The following is a 14,677-nucleotide window of genomic DNA, read 5'->3' as shown; positions in this document are numbered from 1 at the left end:
ATCAGCCATCACTGATGTGTGCAGTGGCAGGGAACTGAACTAAGAGGTAACTTAAAGGCAAAGCAGGATCATGAATTCCACTCTCTAACCCCAGCCATGCCCATCATCCTTGCCCTCCCTTCCTTCCTCTCTATATATGGCTGCAGAAACATTTATTTAACTGTTTTTCAGCTTTCAGAAGTCTTTTACCTGTCAGCCTGGTCTTTCCTCCAGTAGTTTCAGTTGTCCCAGAGGAGTTCTTAATAGTCACCAATGGAATTTTTTCAGTTCTGGGTAATTGCAGCTGAAATACTACTGCAGGGAACGAATTTTTCCATTAATATGAAAGTCATTTTCATGCTACAAGGAAAAGACAAGATGCACAGCAGCTGTGCCAGCCAGATCCTTACTGGCTCACTCCACAGCATCTCACTGCCCATCACCCACCTTTCATACAGTGCAGGAGGTGGCCACCAATGACAGAACATCAATAACTGAAATTTCTCTTCAGCTCTTGAACACATGGATGTCACTCTACCCATTTTCTACTGGCAACATTTTTTAAAAGGATAAATACTGAGTTTACTTTATAGGTAAAAACAATCCCATTAACTCTCAGGGCTGTAAGGAATATGCCTTCTATTCATGGGAATCTTCATCAAAATAATTGTAAAACCAAACACGTTTCAGGAAGTTTTTTATTTCACGGTAAAAACAAAAGTTTGTTCTTTAAAACGGATGCCTAATTCCAGATGTCATTAGCTCTTCAAATTAGATATAGTGCCATTTTTTCCATTTAAGAAAAAAAATAATGCTGTAAGGAAGATTTTTCTACTAAGATTTTTTCCTCAATGTTAAGTTTCACAGTTCGCTCTCGGAAGGACTGCTGAAAACAATTACTTAAATACAGTTTTTTCTTAAGTTGAACTTTTTCTGTGGTTGAATATAGCTCTCATATTACATAGTTCCAGTTCTGATGAGAAATTAGTCATCCTCTTTTTTCATAACACAGTTTCTAACTTCCCCAAGTACACCATGCACAGCACACCAAGCCAGCAGTCCTTTAAAACTGCATCAAAACCCAACTCCTTCCCCTTTGAAAGCTGCAGCTCTTCCTGCCACTTCTGCAAATGAGGTTGAGTTGAAGTTACGCCCAAGCGAGTTACCAGCCTGACAAGGCAACATGTAAACAAAATCATTTCAAAATGCTGTTACAGCGAATTTTCTTTCATAGATAACTTACATCTACATTCTACTAGTTCTGTGAACAGAAGCACTTCAGAGCCAGCTCTATTTATAGGCATAATGCACTTTTCAAAATAGATTCATGAGACAAATGGTCACTTCACCTAACAGGACATCAGACTGCTGAAAGGAGCCTTTGACACATGCGTGGTCCCTATAAAACAATAAATAAATATCTCAAAACAAATGCTTGCTAAGCACCTGTGACTACAAATACACAACATACAAGAGCAGCTAAAGCTGTTTGAAAGTTTATTCAACTACAACACTGACTACAACAAGACACCACATAAGATGCTTTCTTCTTCAGCAGAGCCCACTTGTGAACTAGACAACCTCAAACTAAGGTTTTTCTAACATGCTGTTTTCTGTTGGAGACCTACTACACACATAGTAAATTTGACCTACAAAATTGACAAAGGCTACAAGCACAATTTTTAATCCACAGTTGGACAATATTTAGATTTGTTCCTGTCTTGAAACATAGTCACTTCATCTTCTAAAGAAATTACACAGTAATTAGAAAGCAGCAGTGATGCATAGGACTGCTTAAACACTTGTCCAGGACGGGTCAGTACTAAACCCAGAAACATTAGTAAACGCTGCTCTGTTTAGAAGGGTAAGGCTTAACCAAACAGGTGCAGTACTCACTAATCACTGCACTGTCCAGCCCTACTGTATGTGGGGAGGAGGGGAGAATCCATCTTTAGTTAATACACATAAATTGGGCAAAAGATGTTAGCCTTACAAAATACTATCTCCACCAACAGAAAACAGATTAAGAGATTGCAGAAAGTAGAAAAATGCCAATTTAGAAATCAGCAAAAGCCACTAAGCTTAAAAACTTTACAGACTAAGCTAAACTAACTTACAGTAAGTCAATTTCCGTGATGATCGTATGAATGCTCAACTCATACTTTAAGCATTGGGGCTCTGCTGAAACATTTCCATTATGAATATTTTTTTTCCATACATCCTTTTGTTACCTTCAAAAAGTTTGTTTCATAAACTGCATTGCCTTTAAAAGGTATAGAAACCAGCCAGTGTCTGGTAGAAACAAAAATTAAAAAAAACCCAAACCACACCTCAAACACAGTTCTGTTAATACAGTATCTGTTACTGTTTCTAATACTATCTTAATAATTCTGTTCTTCAGTTTCCCAGCAATTCAGAACAGATTATTTTTTCTTCCCTAAGTACCCCAAGAACACAGTCAGCGTGCAGAATTACTGCCAGTGTCAGCAACACCAGGGGCTGTCAGAGCCTGTCTATCACTTAAACTGCAGGTGCCCCACACTCCTCACCATCCCGTGGATTTTTTGAAATTTAAAGTCAAAAATTTTAAGACTTATATGTGACTGAATAAAATGTACATGCAGATACTAAACAAAGAGACACAGAAGGAGAACATGTAATATAATGTAAACGTGCTGAACTAGATGAAAGTTATTTCCAAACAGCTCTTGGTCACGAAAACGTTTGTGTAACACAAGGTACTTCTGCAGAGAAGGCACGGATGATAAAATGATCAGATACTGTGCAACGCAGGTCTTTCCCCAAAGGGGCTCAGCACAGTTGTCATATGATACATTTGAGTTTATTTGCATTCCTCTTCCCATTATTCAGCTGTCTTCTGTGAATCTGTTCAGCATTAGAAGCAGGATATGCAGTGCCCACGGTATCACTGCACATGCCTGGTCAAACACAATACTGAAAAGCAGTGTCAAAAAACGAGGCAATGGAATGTTTTAACATGGTAATGAGTTCCACAGTGCATCCACACGTGTTGTTACTGGAGCTGTTAAGACTCCCACAGTGCAGGTAAGGAAAGAAGCTGACTGAAAATGCTTCATGGCAATTCCAGGTAAGTCCTCAAATTATTTCAGGAAAAGGTAGTTTTTTTCAGACTGATTGTTGTGTGTCTTCTAGGAAGTTTTCAGAACTCTTCTGTATTAAAAAAAATTATCTTGAGATGTAGAAGAGATAGGAACAGTACATACATGTTTTTAGAATAAAGTCCTTCACATAAGGAGGGAAATTCTAAGTCTTCACAGAAGGGAGGCAGTTCTAAGTCTATTTTGATTAACTTCATTGTAGCCTCAGTTCAGTCCCATACCTTGGAATTTGGCTGTCTCAGTGCAAACAAAGTAAGTCCTCAGTTCTCCCTTGCCTTTGACATTAATGAGTCCCCTACATTCACATGAGTATCCCAACTCCTGTAGTATTTTGCTTGTTTCTTCTGTGACCTTTGTGTGAAAAGAATTAGAAACTATTGTGAAATTGTTCTGATTATTCGCATAAAAAAAAAAATCCACAACCAATTAGAAATAATTCCTTAGACTTTCCAAGGCTCATAGGTTTACCTGGATTTTCCCAAGTTCCCCCGTGCTCTCCATTCGGCTGGCAACATTAACAGTGTTGCCCCAGATATCGTACTGAGGTTTCCGGGCACCAATCACACCAGCAATCACAGGGCCATGATTGATCCCTGCACAAACAAAAGCAGGTGTCATTACTGAGGTAGAAAGTGGTGTGACATACAGCTTCACTATTAGATGTAGCTTCAGGGTCAAAAAAAAATCCAACCCAAAACTTAACTCTGCGACACATTTCTGGCAATCACTGTTCTATAAATAGCTGTACTGAGGCTCCGGAGATGTGAAGTGACTCACTCCTTGTAAAATGGGAAGTCTGAGAAAGAGCTGGGGCACAATTCATGCTGAAGCAAAATTCTTCCCTTTCTACTTTTGTTATATAGAAATAAACATTTGTAAAATGGCAGTACTGTCTTCAGTCAACAGTCACTAACAGGGTACTTCACTCTTCATCCGTACCTTTCATTTCCTCCAAACTCAACCAGCTGCAGTCTTCCTACTGCTCCCTCCAGGGATGAGAAAAGCCCATCCGTGGAGGAGCTTGGCATATTTGAAAAGCTGACCAGGCAGTACTACCTTTTGGCACCCAGCACTTGACCTACGTGATCCTATCTCGTGTCCCACTGTGCTGGGCTGCAGAGCTCACGATCCTCACGGGCGGAACGTACCGATGCGCAGGCGGAAGTTGTTGAAGGAATGTCGGTTGATGCCATCCAGTTTACTCATCAAGGCAATTCCGTATTCCACCATAATCCCAATGTGGGCATGCTGTCTCTCCCTATCCTGTGCAAGTCATAACACATGTTAATGATTGAATTACCACACAGAAGGCTGTCTCAGGCTACAATTCCAAAGCAGTACTAGTAGTGACCAGAGTATGTATTTATAAGGAGGAGACCATTCATCCTTCTAACTGCAGAATTGCACAGTGCAACAAACATTTAAAATGCCTTTTTAAAACTACAATAAATTCAGCTGGGATGGCTATGAGGCAACAAGCATGACATGATTAAATTTTATAACACATTACTATCTGTCCTTTAGGATTTCGGCTTTAATTTTACGTGTTTTGAGTATATTATTACATATGTTTTAATGTCATACACAAATTTTCTATAGTGGAAGTGAGCCCAAGTACAGAATTTGGTTTTACTTCTTCTGGGTGACAAACAGTTTCAGACCTAACATGGCACTTGAGGATTCTCTTTTTGTGCCAGTTATCAGGGATCACAAAAAGCTTACTGTCCAGTTGGTGGCCTTTTCTTTGGCTCCCATTCTTTGCCTCCTCTATTATTAGAGCTACTCTGCTATGCATCTAGAGATGTTAAGTTACTGGAATCAAAGATTCAAGGTGTCAAAAGTATGCTGGGGTTACAAACTTAATACCTCCTTTGGAAAAAAAAAAAATGGAACCAGAAGATAAATAGTGAGTTCTACAGGAGACAATATACTTTTATCATCTTTTTCCACATTTCAGGAGGTCAGTCTTGGTGATTTACTTTCTGTTTTGTATCACATTACGGTTTTTTACTTTGAAACACAGCTATGTACCCACAGAATACTGAAGGCAGCTTTCAGAAACAACATACCTGGTTGTTCTCCTGGCCTGGTGTAACACTGAGACCAGCTGCTGCCATGTAAGTGCTTCCAATCGTTTTTATTTTTTCAACACCACTAAATTTAGGTTTTAGCAGGAGCTGTTTGAATGGAAAGAAAATAAAAACTTGAGACTTTAATACCATATTTCAGTGTAGTATTTATCCAGAAATCTTATACTCTCTACAATAAACATTAAAACATCTCTAGAAATACTATCACTGACATGAAGGTTAGATAAAGTACTGAAGATTGGTTTCGCAGTTTTGCTTTACCTGCTCACAGGAGAAATAGAATCACTGAAGTACTGAAATAAAGTCCTTAAATTCCAGACTTTCAAACTATACTTCTAATGGATTAGATGTTGTACTTGAAAATCCCTGCCAGATAGGAACATATCCTTCAAGATTGCAGGGCTGAAGTCAGAATATTAGTTCAGTGTAAAAATGTTTTTTCCTCCTCTAATGCTGACAGATCTAGTGAAACATTTATTTTGCAGCAAATATGTAATCCAGTGCATTTTGAGCTTAATTACCTCATCAAAGTCAGCAATGATTTCATTTAACAGCCGCAAGCATTCCAGGCCTTCTTTATTGACATCACATTCCGTGTAAAACACCTTAAAATCTGGTACTGATGCAAACATGACACAGACACAGTCATAGGATTGATGGTACCAGTCCTACAGGAAAACAGCATATCCACACATTGTCAGCAGTCACATCCCACCACAGGTATTCAAACCCATGACAATTGTTTCTAATCAGTAATCAAATTACAGTGTCCCTATGAAGCCAATCATAGCACTTTACAGTGGGCATCTCCTATTTTTATCAGAAACATTAACAAAGTTGTATATGCCTAAGGAAAAGTTGATACCTTAAGGATATCTTAAAGATTCTCATCTATTTGGACATTGTCAGCCTCCTGACACACAGGAATATTCACTCTGATGACATGCTGGCAGAATAAGATGAGATGTCTAAAAAAAAAATCCTTATCAATGAACTTGTCACTGGGGTTGCTACCAAGGAGATACTGTCTGTTCCTCAACTCACTTCTCTAAAAACTAGGACGTATCCTCTCTGATAAAATATGGTCTTTGGAAAGCAGTAAATCCTTTTTCAACATTTGCCAAACTTAAACGGTGTCCCGAAGCCAAACCACCAAATCTGAAAGCAGACTTCAGGGACTGCCACGAACAGCCTGCAATTTTTTTTGAGGCTCTCTGATTAGCAGGTTCTTGGGTTTACAAAGGTCTTGGGATACAAACAGGCTTCTGTGGGCTTGTTCACATCACAAGTTATGTTACAGGGGTCCAATTTACTGTCCTTCACAGAGCAGAGACTCAGCATACCTCGTTTCGTTTTTCACCAATGAAATACGCAGCAACATGTGCTGGAAGTACATTTTCCAGCAAAAGCCTGTTAACGTTCTCCATAGTTTCAAATTGTTCATGTTCTTTTTTAAACTTATTCTTCCACAGACAATCCAGTCGACAGTAATAGTCAATCTGCAAAGAGACCAAATATGATAAATTAAGTCCATAAAATATCTCACTGGAAAATATTAGTCAATTTTTTCAAAAAACACATATAAAGCATATATTTTAAAAAGCATATATAAAAATAAATAGAGTTTCTTCAAGGCCTTTTGAGCCTATATAGTTGTGAAAGATGTGCTTTGAGAACAAAGGTCAGAAAAATATGAAGCAGCCAGTAAGACCGAATGCCACTTTTTACCATCAAGTGTATTTACCAAAATGACACATTAATACTCTGGTGATTATTATCTTTAATTGCTGCCTTGATTTAGAATGAAAATTGGCATATAAATACAAATAGATCTAAACTGGAAGAATCAGGAAGTTCTCACTTCTGTGATGCAAACACTATTGAAAGATATTGAAATGTTCCCATCCTTTCACATTAACAAATTCTGCATTACCTATAACTTATTCCAAGTAAGTACATTATCTACAACCAAGACCAGAATATTAAAATAAGATAAAAATATACGCTAATTTGGAGCACAATTTCATGGAACAACACTTTTGCATTTTATTTAAATCAACTTGTTGCAAGTAAAAGAACTAAGCAATGGTGTTTTAAATACATACCTGTTTTGCAAGTAAAACGAGGGTTACGTAGAACAGAACCAGATATAAATTAGTCATTATTCTCGGTTCTTTGATGAAAAGCCTGAAAACAAGAAAGCAATACAAAGTTATCTGTATCCTTTTAATCTACATGATTAAGGGTAAGGGAAGGGGGTGTCTGTTCAGACATAAACCACAATGTCACTGTTCATTTGTGCCAGTGGCTGCCTGGGTACAGGTCCTCTCCTAACAAGGAGAAAGGATTATCAGTCAACCCAGCACATGGGCTGCATTTCATATAAGGACACACTGGGTGCTGAAACCTTGTTAAATAGCTGTTGAAGTGAGATGTTCAAGTAAACATGATTTTATCTAAATGGAGCCATCTTAATTTCCAGCAGACTTGAGTTTCAGCTTCCACCCCACCTCACAAAAACACAGACAACAAAACCTTAAAGGAGGAAAAGAAACTTTCTTATTTGTGGAAGGAAAGACAATCATACCTGTATCTGAGACACCACTCATATTTTATAGTAAGATCAGTCTTAGCCATCTATTAATTTTTACAAATGCAAACTAAATTGTCATCATATTAATAATTAAGAGGCTAAATTAAGAGCTCACTCAGGCTTTTTTAAGGTGTGCTGACAGCTCACAGCCTCTGCAAATAAACTTATTCCAATCTTCAGAGGAATCTGAGAAAGACTTACAAATGAGCAGTAAAACCTTTGCACATGATTTCTCTTAAGTATTTTCAGTTTCTTCAATTAGATCAGGTAGATTGCTGTTACTTTTCAAGATACACACATTTAGTAAGGTAAGTACATGAAGTTCACTATTCTATTGACTTGCAAGGTCTCACAAGAACAGCTTGAGCATCAGACTTTTAGCAAGGCTTTTCTTCATAGCTTATCAGAAGATCAACCTTATTATGAGATTAATAAGAATCCCTAGTCTTTAAAGTAAGATAAGGATTCCAGGGAACTCAGAAGCCACATTACAGATATTTTCAGAAAACACACACTTTGTTTAAAAAGAAAAGAAAAAAAAAGTGATATTGTCTAATATGATTTCCCTGTCATTAACTTTACAGAAAGGTTTGCAATGTTTGACTTACATGATTTTGATATTGCAATATTCCAGTAGGTGTACAAAAATCTAACACCTCCTTTAATGAAATATTAAATAAGAAATTTCCCACTGCACCTGGTGCTGTTGCCATAGAAGCTCAGGTTTCTCTGCTGAGGGGTGTTAAAAAGGATGAGGTAGACAGTCACAGCAATGGACAGGAGGAGAACTTTGAGTTCGAAGCTCATTTGAAGAAATACCGAGCAAGCGATGAACCCCAGTATACAGCAGTAAGCATAATACTGTAAAAGAAGAATTTAAAGAGCAGTTGCATTATTCAGACTTTATGCCTAAGACATGTTCAAACCACAGCAAATACTCTGAGTTCATGGTCACTGTAATTTAAACAGAACAAATTACATCACTTGCTAAATACACTTCTTTTTAATGGCACTAAAAGGCTGAGTTTAATACTTTTTTTTTTTTTAGTTTATTTTTTTTAATTTTTCAGGGGCAAACAAAAGGATTTAAACAACAAACATCACACCAACATAAGCAAGCAATGCCAGATAAAAACTGAAGAGTGTTGAGAATTTACCTTCTGAAGTCTATTAATTTAAGTAATTACTTATTTAAGGTTCAAGACAGCAAATCAGCTCTGAATCAGGAACTCCAGCTTTCTAATCCTATTTTGAATGTGCTCTCCCACTGTAACCTTAAGCAGATATCTCATTCCCATCTCCCCTCCTTGTAAAGGTGAAGACCGTGACCTGGTATCCAACCTTAGACACAGTTCCTTCATAAGAACTTTGATGCTAACAAGCATTATCAAGCTAGGGCCATTACCCAGTGGAATTACTGAGCACTTTCCCAGAGGAATCCCAGTTCAGGTGTGGTGCCCCAGCTCAGGATGCAGCTGGCAGCACTGAACGTGTCGGGTGGTACAAAGCACGTGGCGCAGACGGGGTTGGTCCCTGCAGCCACAGGCACGGGTGTGAGCTGCTGAGCTGGCACACTTCAGTCTACAGACTGCTCCACAATTACCTCACCTTCTGCTCCTCGAGGATTCATTTCTCTTTATGCACAAAGCACAGTTTTCCCACATATAACAGCACAGACCTACCACAGAATTGTGAGATTCTTGGCTAAGCAGTTTCTGCTGAAGTGAATGAAGCCAGAACTGCTAATCAGGGCCCATATGAAACAAATTGTACCAACTCTGTCATCCTCAAGGCATTGAGTGTAACCTCCAAAAGGTGACAAACACTCACCTGGAAGCCAAACCTCTGAAAAAGAAACCACTACGTAGAGAACACCGACACAGCTCTGTCAGCCACTCAAACTCTTTCACTCTCTCAAGACACTTTGCTGGGACACTTACAAGTACAGCTCTCATCTTTCAGACTCAAACATCACCATCCTGTTCTACTGCTTTCCCCTTAAATTCTTTTAAGGCTTTTAAGTCTGAAATTCACAAAACTGCCAAGCCATATTTTATTCAGCACAGCAACAGCAGCTGAACAATACTGATTTCATGAAGAACTTTTCTGCTGTCAGTTACCTAAAAGTTGCCTTTCATACAGCAATAGAACTTGTTACTTGTAAGTAAATATGCACAATATTAAAAAACATGGCTTTTAAAGTAACATGTAAACTACTTACAGTTTCCTCAATGCAGGAATGAGTTGTGTTTCCAAAAGGCTGATTTACAGACATGCAAAAACAAAAAATTACAGGATGAGCACAGTGTGCATTTTATATGCACTTGTCACAAGCACAATAAGAAGGGTCCTCACGCAATCTGCTGTACATCATATAAAAACATGTCCATCATCTAAGGGGTGGCCAGGTGACAGAGGAGCATCCTAAACATTTGCATGATCTCAAAACAGAATGTTACTTTGGAATTAAAGAGATAAAAGGGGGAACCCTCAGAAATAATTCTTCAGTGTCACTAGCGAGTGCTGAATTTAGCCTTGCAGAAATGCTGGAGAACACCTTTCAAATGTGTTGAAAGACCAAAATAAGACAAGACTTCAGTTTTATACATGAGTACTCCAGACTTTTGAGAATCCCTAAAGGATTCTATGGCACTGGAAAGCCATAGTTAATGACAGAAAATATCCTTCAAAACTGCCTTTGTGGCATAAGTCTTTGTGTTCAACAACTTTAAAAAATAATCTATTTTTATGAAAAGATGAAAATACATCGAAATGTTGCCATCCATCCATATTACAGGACTTGGAACTCAATGATCCTTGTGGGTCTCTTCCAACTCATATTCTATGATTCTATACCCACCAGCCAAGACTCATTTCATTTTAATCTTAGAAATTAAGACAGTACTCTACTCACATAGGTGGTAGCACACAGGTCATTTGATCCAGTAAAGTTTGCAGGTTTGTTCTTTTCAGTAGTCTTGATTTATGTGGGGGAAAAAAAAGGAAAGACATCAACAAAACCACTGTGCAAACTTGTTAGCAGGTAGTCACTGATTTTGAGGTTTTTCTCCATATTATACAGAGTCCTGATCTGGTTGCCTTTTCAGGGCTACTGAAGAGATGTTGAAATACAGTGGTATCCCTTGTAGTTGTATTAAACAGGTGCACACACAAGGTGCAAGAAGGCTAAAATTTACCAATTCAGGGTGAAGTTTTACATCATGGCTGGGTTTATCTAACAGCTATCTGGCACAAACATGGTTTTGTCTCACCCCCCAGTTTCACAGCTGCTGTTCCTGTTTTCTTTTAGGCTGTCTCTGGTGGTGTTCACATGACACCACTGTGAGTCAATTCAAGGACCCAAGCCAGCAGGAAAAACACCCTACAAAAGAAAATTAAGCATTTTCTGCAGTATTGCTTAAAAGAGAGCCAACCTCTATTCTTCTCTCCCTTATTCACATTACTACCAGTGAGTGTAAACACCACAGTGAACTGCTTAAAGTGCCACCTGCCACAGCCAAACATTTAAAGACACATTAAAATAAAAAAGGAAGACCATCTTAGTGATGAGAGTTACAATCAAGAGTTATTATAAATGCCATCTTGAAAGGAAGAAAAGGTGGTGTAAACTAGAACTCAAGTCTATCACATGTACTTCCAGTTCTAGAAGCTGAAAGGCTTTACACGACCTCATGCATTAAGTGTATCATGCCCTGTGCAAACCAAAAGCAGCAAAAAGCTGATACTTGATGAAAAGAACATAGGAAGTTACTCAAACTGTGGATGTTACAATAGGTCACAGAATAATGTGATTACTTACCAAATTAAAAATGGCTATAATCAGCAAGGCAGCTATAGTGATGACTGCTAAAGGAAGCCTAAGTAAAGGCATTGTTTCCACCTTTTCTGAGACAGCACAAAGATGGCGCAGGAAAGGCCACTGATCTGAGCAGCACTTCTGTAAACAACATTAATTTGTTTCAGTAACATGAATAACACTTTGATACGTGGGAAGAAATATTTCTAAATATTTTTTCTCTCCATGAGAATGTCAAAAGTCTTCACTGGAATCCTGTTTTGAAGCTTTGAATCCAGTCATTCAGAGTCAATGTCTAACATGTTTCCCCAACAGAAAACAGAGAAAATGCTTCCTTACTTCAAAGAGAGTGGGTGCTAAAATTTTCTGGATTTGTGCTTTAAAAATACAGAATTATGATCTGATTGAAAGTTCTAGAGAAAAGTTAATAAATAAGCAGTGACAATTTATGTTGTATTTTTTTAGTTATAGAGCTATAATGTTATATTTGGAACATCGATTTTCAGATGACCGAATCAAAAACAATCATGGACAGTCCCATTCTTGCCATCCTTATATCCTTCCATTGTTGCTAAAGAGAAAAACATCCAGTAAAGCAAATACTTTTAATGATTGCAAGCATTATTCAAGGATGTTATAGCAAAACACTCCCAGCATAAAATTTAAGTCTGATGCAACTGCAGTCTTGGAATTTTCTTTTTTTCTCCATGTGTTTTTACAATGTAGAAACCATATGTGCATGTACATACACATACCTCTCTCTCTACTTCGACAGATATGCAAAAATCCATCCATATACATATAAAAAAACCACCATACATACCTAAAATCCATACATCTATCTAACCATACTTTTAAATGAATCATAACTATTTATCCCCTGCAATTTTATCTTTTTTTTCTTTCTCCTTTACACAGGTTGAACCTGGCTCTCTAAGAGACCATTTCTTTCTGTGGCAGTTTTCCTGGGAGACCTCCATCACCCCAGCAGGATGGTGGTGGCATGTTCTCAGCAGCACTTCAGAATTCCCTCCTACCCCTGGTCTAGCACAGCATGGATTTGGTAAGTGTAAGGAACTCTCTAAAATCCCTTCTCTCTTGAACTGCAGAAGGACCTGTTTTACTTTGTACTGTTGAACTCTATGTCACTTTGGGCTGTGTCTCTATATATTTTTAAACAGTAATGGCATATATTTAATAATGCAAAGAAAAAGTAACTACAAATGCAAAGTGTCCTAGTTGATGTAATGGTGAATTTGGAATTCTATCAGCTATTAAATTGTTGCCAATAAATTATTCACATGTTTGTAATTTTCATTACACTTTATAAATTATTATGAAAACTAATCTTGGATTCAAACTGATTTTGATTTTAACACTGTTTGCAGTATAGAAAATATCAGTATTTACAAAAAACATTACCATCATTGACAAACATAAAAATAATTTAAAAAAACCCAACCCTACCTCCTGCCTCTTACCCACTATTCTGGCACCCAAATAATTCCAAATTACAGTGCAAATTTTCAGACATGAAAATGTATCTCAGGCAATGGAATCTTCTGGTAACCTGAGATTCAAGACTCCTATAACTCCTGTTGAAATTAACACCTTAATTCATCATCCTAAAAGATAGACCAAGTAGTTAAATTATATCCATCCTCTTTCAAAAACAGGAAACTTTCTAAAGACAAAACTTACCATACATTTCTCAGCAAAGCACAGAAATAAAATAAGCACAATGATGACTGCAACAATTCCAAAGGAAATTCCCAGTTTTGCAGTTCTAGAGGAAAAGAAAACATTAAACACAGGAGGTTTAAATATCATTCTTCTTCTAATAGCACTAGATGATCAAAACATTACACAGGTTATTGTTGCACAATCACTGCTTTAAGAGATTCTACCCCTGATGTCCCAAACCTCTGCCCTGTGCATAAACCACAGGTAAACTGCACTGCAGTAGCCATGAGAAACAAACATGCCTTAAATTTCAGGATTATCAAGAATCTGCTTTCTCAGAGGTATGAGAAGCAGCTCAAAAGTTCCCTGCCCTGAAGACAAAAGGAGCACTGAGCACAATTTAGCTATGTCCCATTTTCCTACTGCTCGAAGTGCTTACAGCCAACTATTCTTATAAAATAATATTTCTCACTTAACTGACCAGATCCCTGTGTGTACTAAGCAAACTAAATATTAAAGAAATATTTCTGTTTTATTTTCATACTGATATCAAGGCTCTTACGCCAACAACATGAATGCACTCCTTTATCAAAGGGTAAATTAATCCTAAGAGGTTTATGTTTCTTATATATAAACTCTCAGGAACTCCAAAAAGTTCCATGCACACGAGTTTCACCTCAGCTACTGTTTAATTTTCACTATGAATAATTAAAATACTATCACTTACTTTGGCATGATAAGCATCTGTATCACAAATATACAGAGGAACACAAAACTGGCACATGCGAAGTAACTCTTCAGTTTTAGAATAGGAATGGTGCGATACTGAAACACAGATCAGATAAATGTTCAGGAGAATTCCAGGGTGGGGCTTTTTCAATTCTATTACATTTTTGTGATGACACACATATATAGGTTTATACTGTACTGTTAAAAATATACCTAGCACTGAAAGAGAACAAAAGAAAACCAGAAAAAAAAAAAAAAAGAAAAAAGAAAAGTATTTGAAAACCTGTCAAGAAAAACATCCCAGTCCAAAAGGATATTTTCCAGTTAGATGGAAATCCAACAAGTGTGTAAATCAGCACTTCACAGATATCCACAGTCCAAATCCTTATCAAAAAAGGGCATACAGAGAAGTAAACCTAAAGTGTATATACACACCCACACCAGTAACAGCAGTACAGTACACCACAGCACAGTAAATTAAAGAGCAGTTATTCAAACAAAAAGCACACTGTACCTGACAAATACCAGCATTATATCTACAATGAAACAACCACAGAAAGCAAAGTATTTTCGTTATGGATGCAAAATCCTTTTTTTTTTCTTCCTTAAATCTCATTATTTTGGTGAGTAGTAGTTTATATAGTAA

The 14,677-nt window shown here is 37.5% G+C and overlaps 1 protein-coding gene across 3 annotated transcripts in view; it reads right to left on the bottom strand.

The window, feature by feature from the left end:
* Positions 1 to 663: 663 nt before the first annotated feature.
* Positions 664 to 14,677, bottom strand: part of ADCY7 (adenylate cyclase 7) — a 61,469-nt gene continuing 47,455 nt past the window's right edge. For all 3 annotated transcript variants that reach the window (XM_027732462.2, XM_027732447.2, XM_027732455.2), the window contains 13 exons: positions 14,030 to 14,127; positions 13,321 to 13,405; positions 11,623 to 11,760; positions 10,717 to 10,779; positions 10,024 to 10,062; positions 8,500 to 8,663; positions 7,315 to 7,396; positions 6,553 to 6,708; positions 5,731 to 5,877; positions 5,189 to 5,296; positions 4,268 to 4,382; positions 3,588 to 3,712; positions 664 to 3,470 (listed from right to left, as the gene is read on the bottom strand). In XM_027732462.2, coding sequence (XP_027588263.1) covers positions 3,324 to 3,470; positions 3,588 to 3,712; positions 4,268 to 4,382; positions 5,189 to 5,296; positions 5,731 to 5,877; positions 6,553 to 6,708; positions 7,315 to 7,396; positions 8,500 to 8,663; positions 10,024 to 10,062; positions 10,717 to 10,779; positions 11,623 to 11,760; positions 13,321 to 13,405; positions 14,030 to 14,127 — 1,467 coding nt within the window. In that variant the 3' untranslated portion in view covers positions 664 to 3,323. The remainder of the gene's footprint in view (positions 3,471 to 3,587; positions 3,713 to 4,267; positions 4,383 to 5,188; positions 5,297 to 5,730; positions 5,878 to 6,552; positions 6,709 to 7,314; positions 7,397 to 8,499; positions 8,664 to 10,023; positions 10,063 to 10,716; positions 10,780 to 11,622; positions 11,761 to 13,320; positions 13,406 to 14,029; positions 14,128 to 14,677) is intronic.

The sequence above is a fragment of the Pipra filicauda genome, unplaced genomic scaffold (genome assembly GCF_003945595.2).
Source record: "Pipra filicauda isolate LSUMZ 115617 unplaced genomic scaffold, ASM394559v2 scaffold46_size3722508_pilon, whole genome shotgun sequence".
NCBI classification, from domain to species: Eukaryota; Metazoa; Chordata; class Aves; order Passeriformes; family Pipridae; genus Pipra; species Pipra filicauda.
This window is presented reverse-complemented; position numbering and strand designations above follow the sequence as displayed.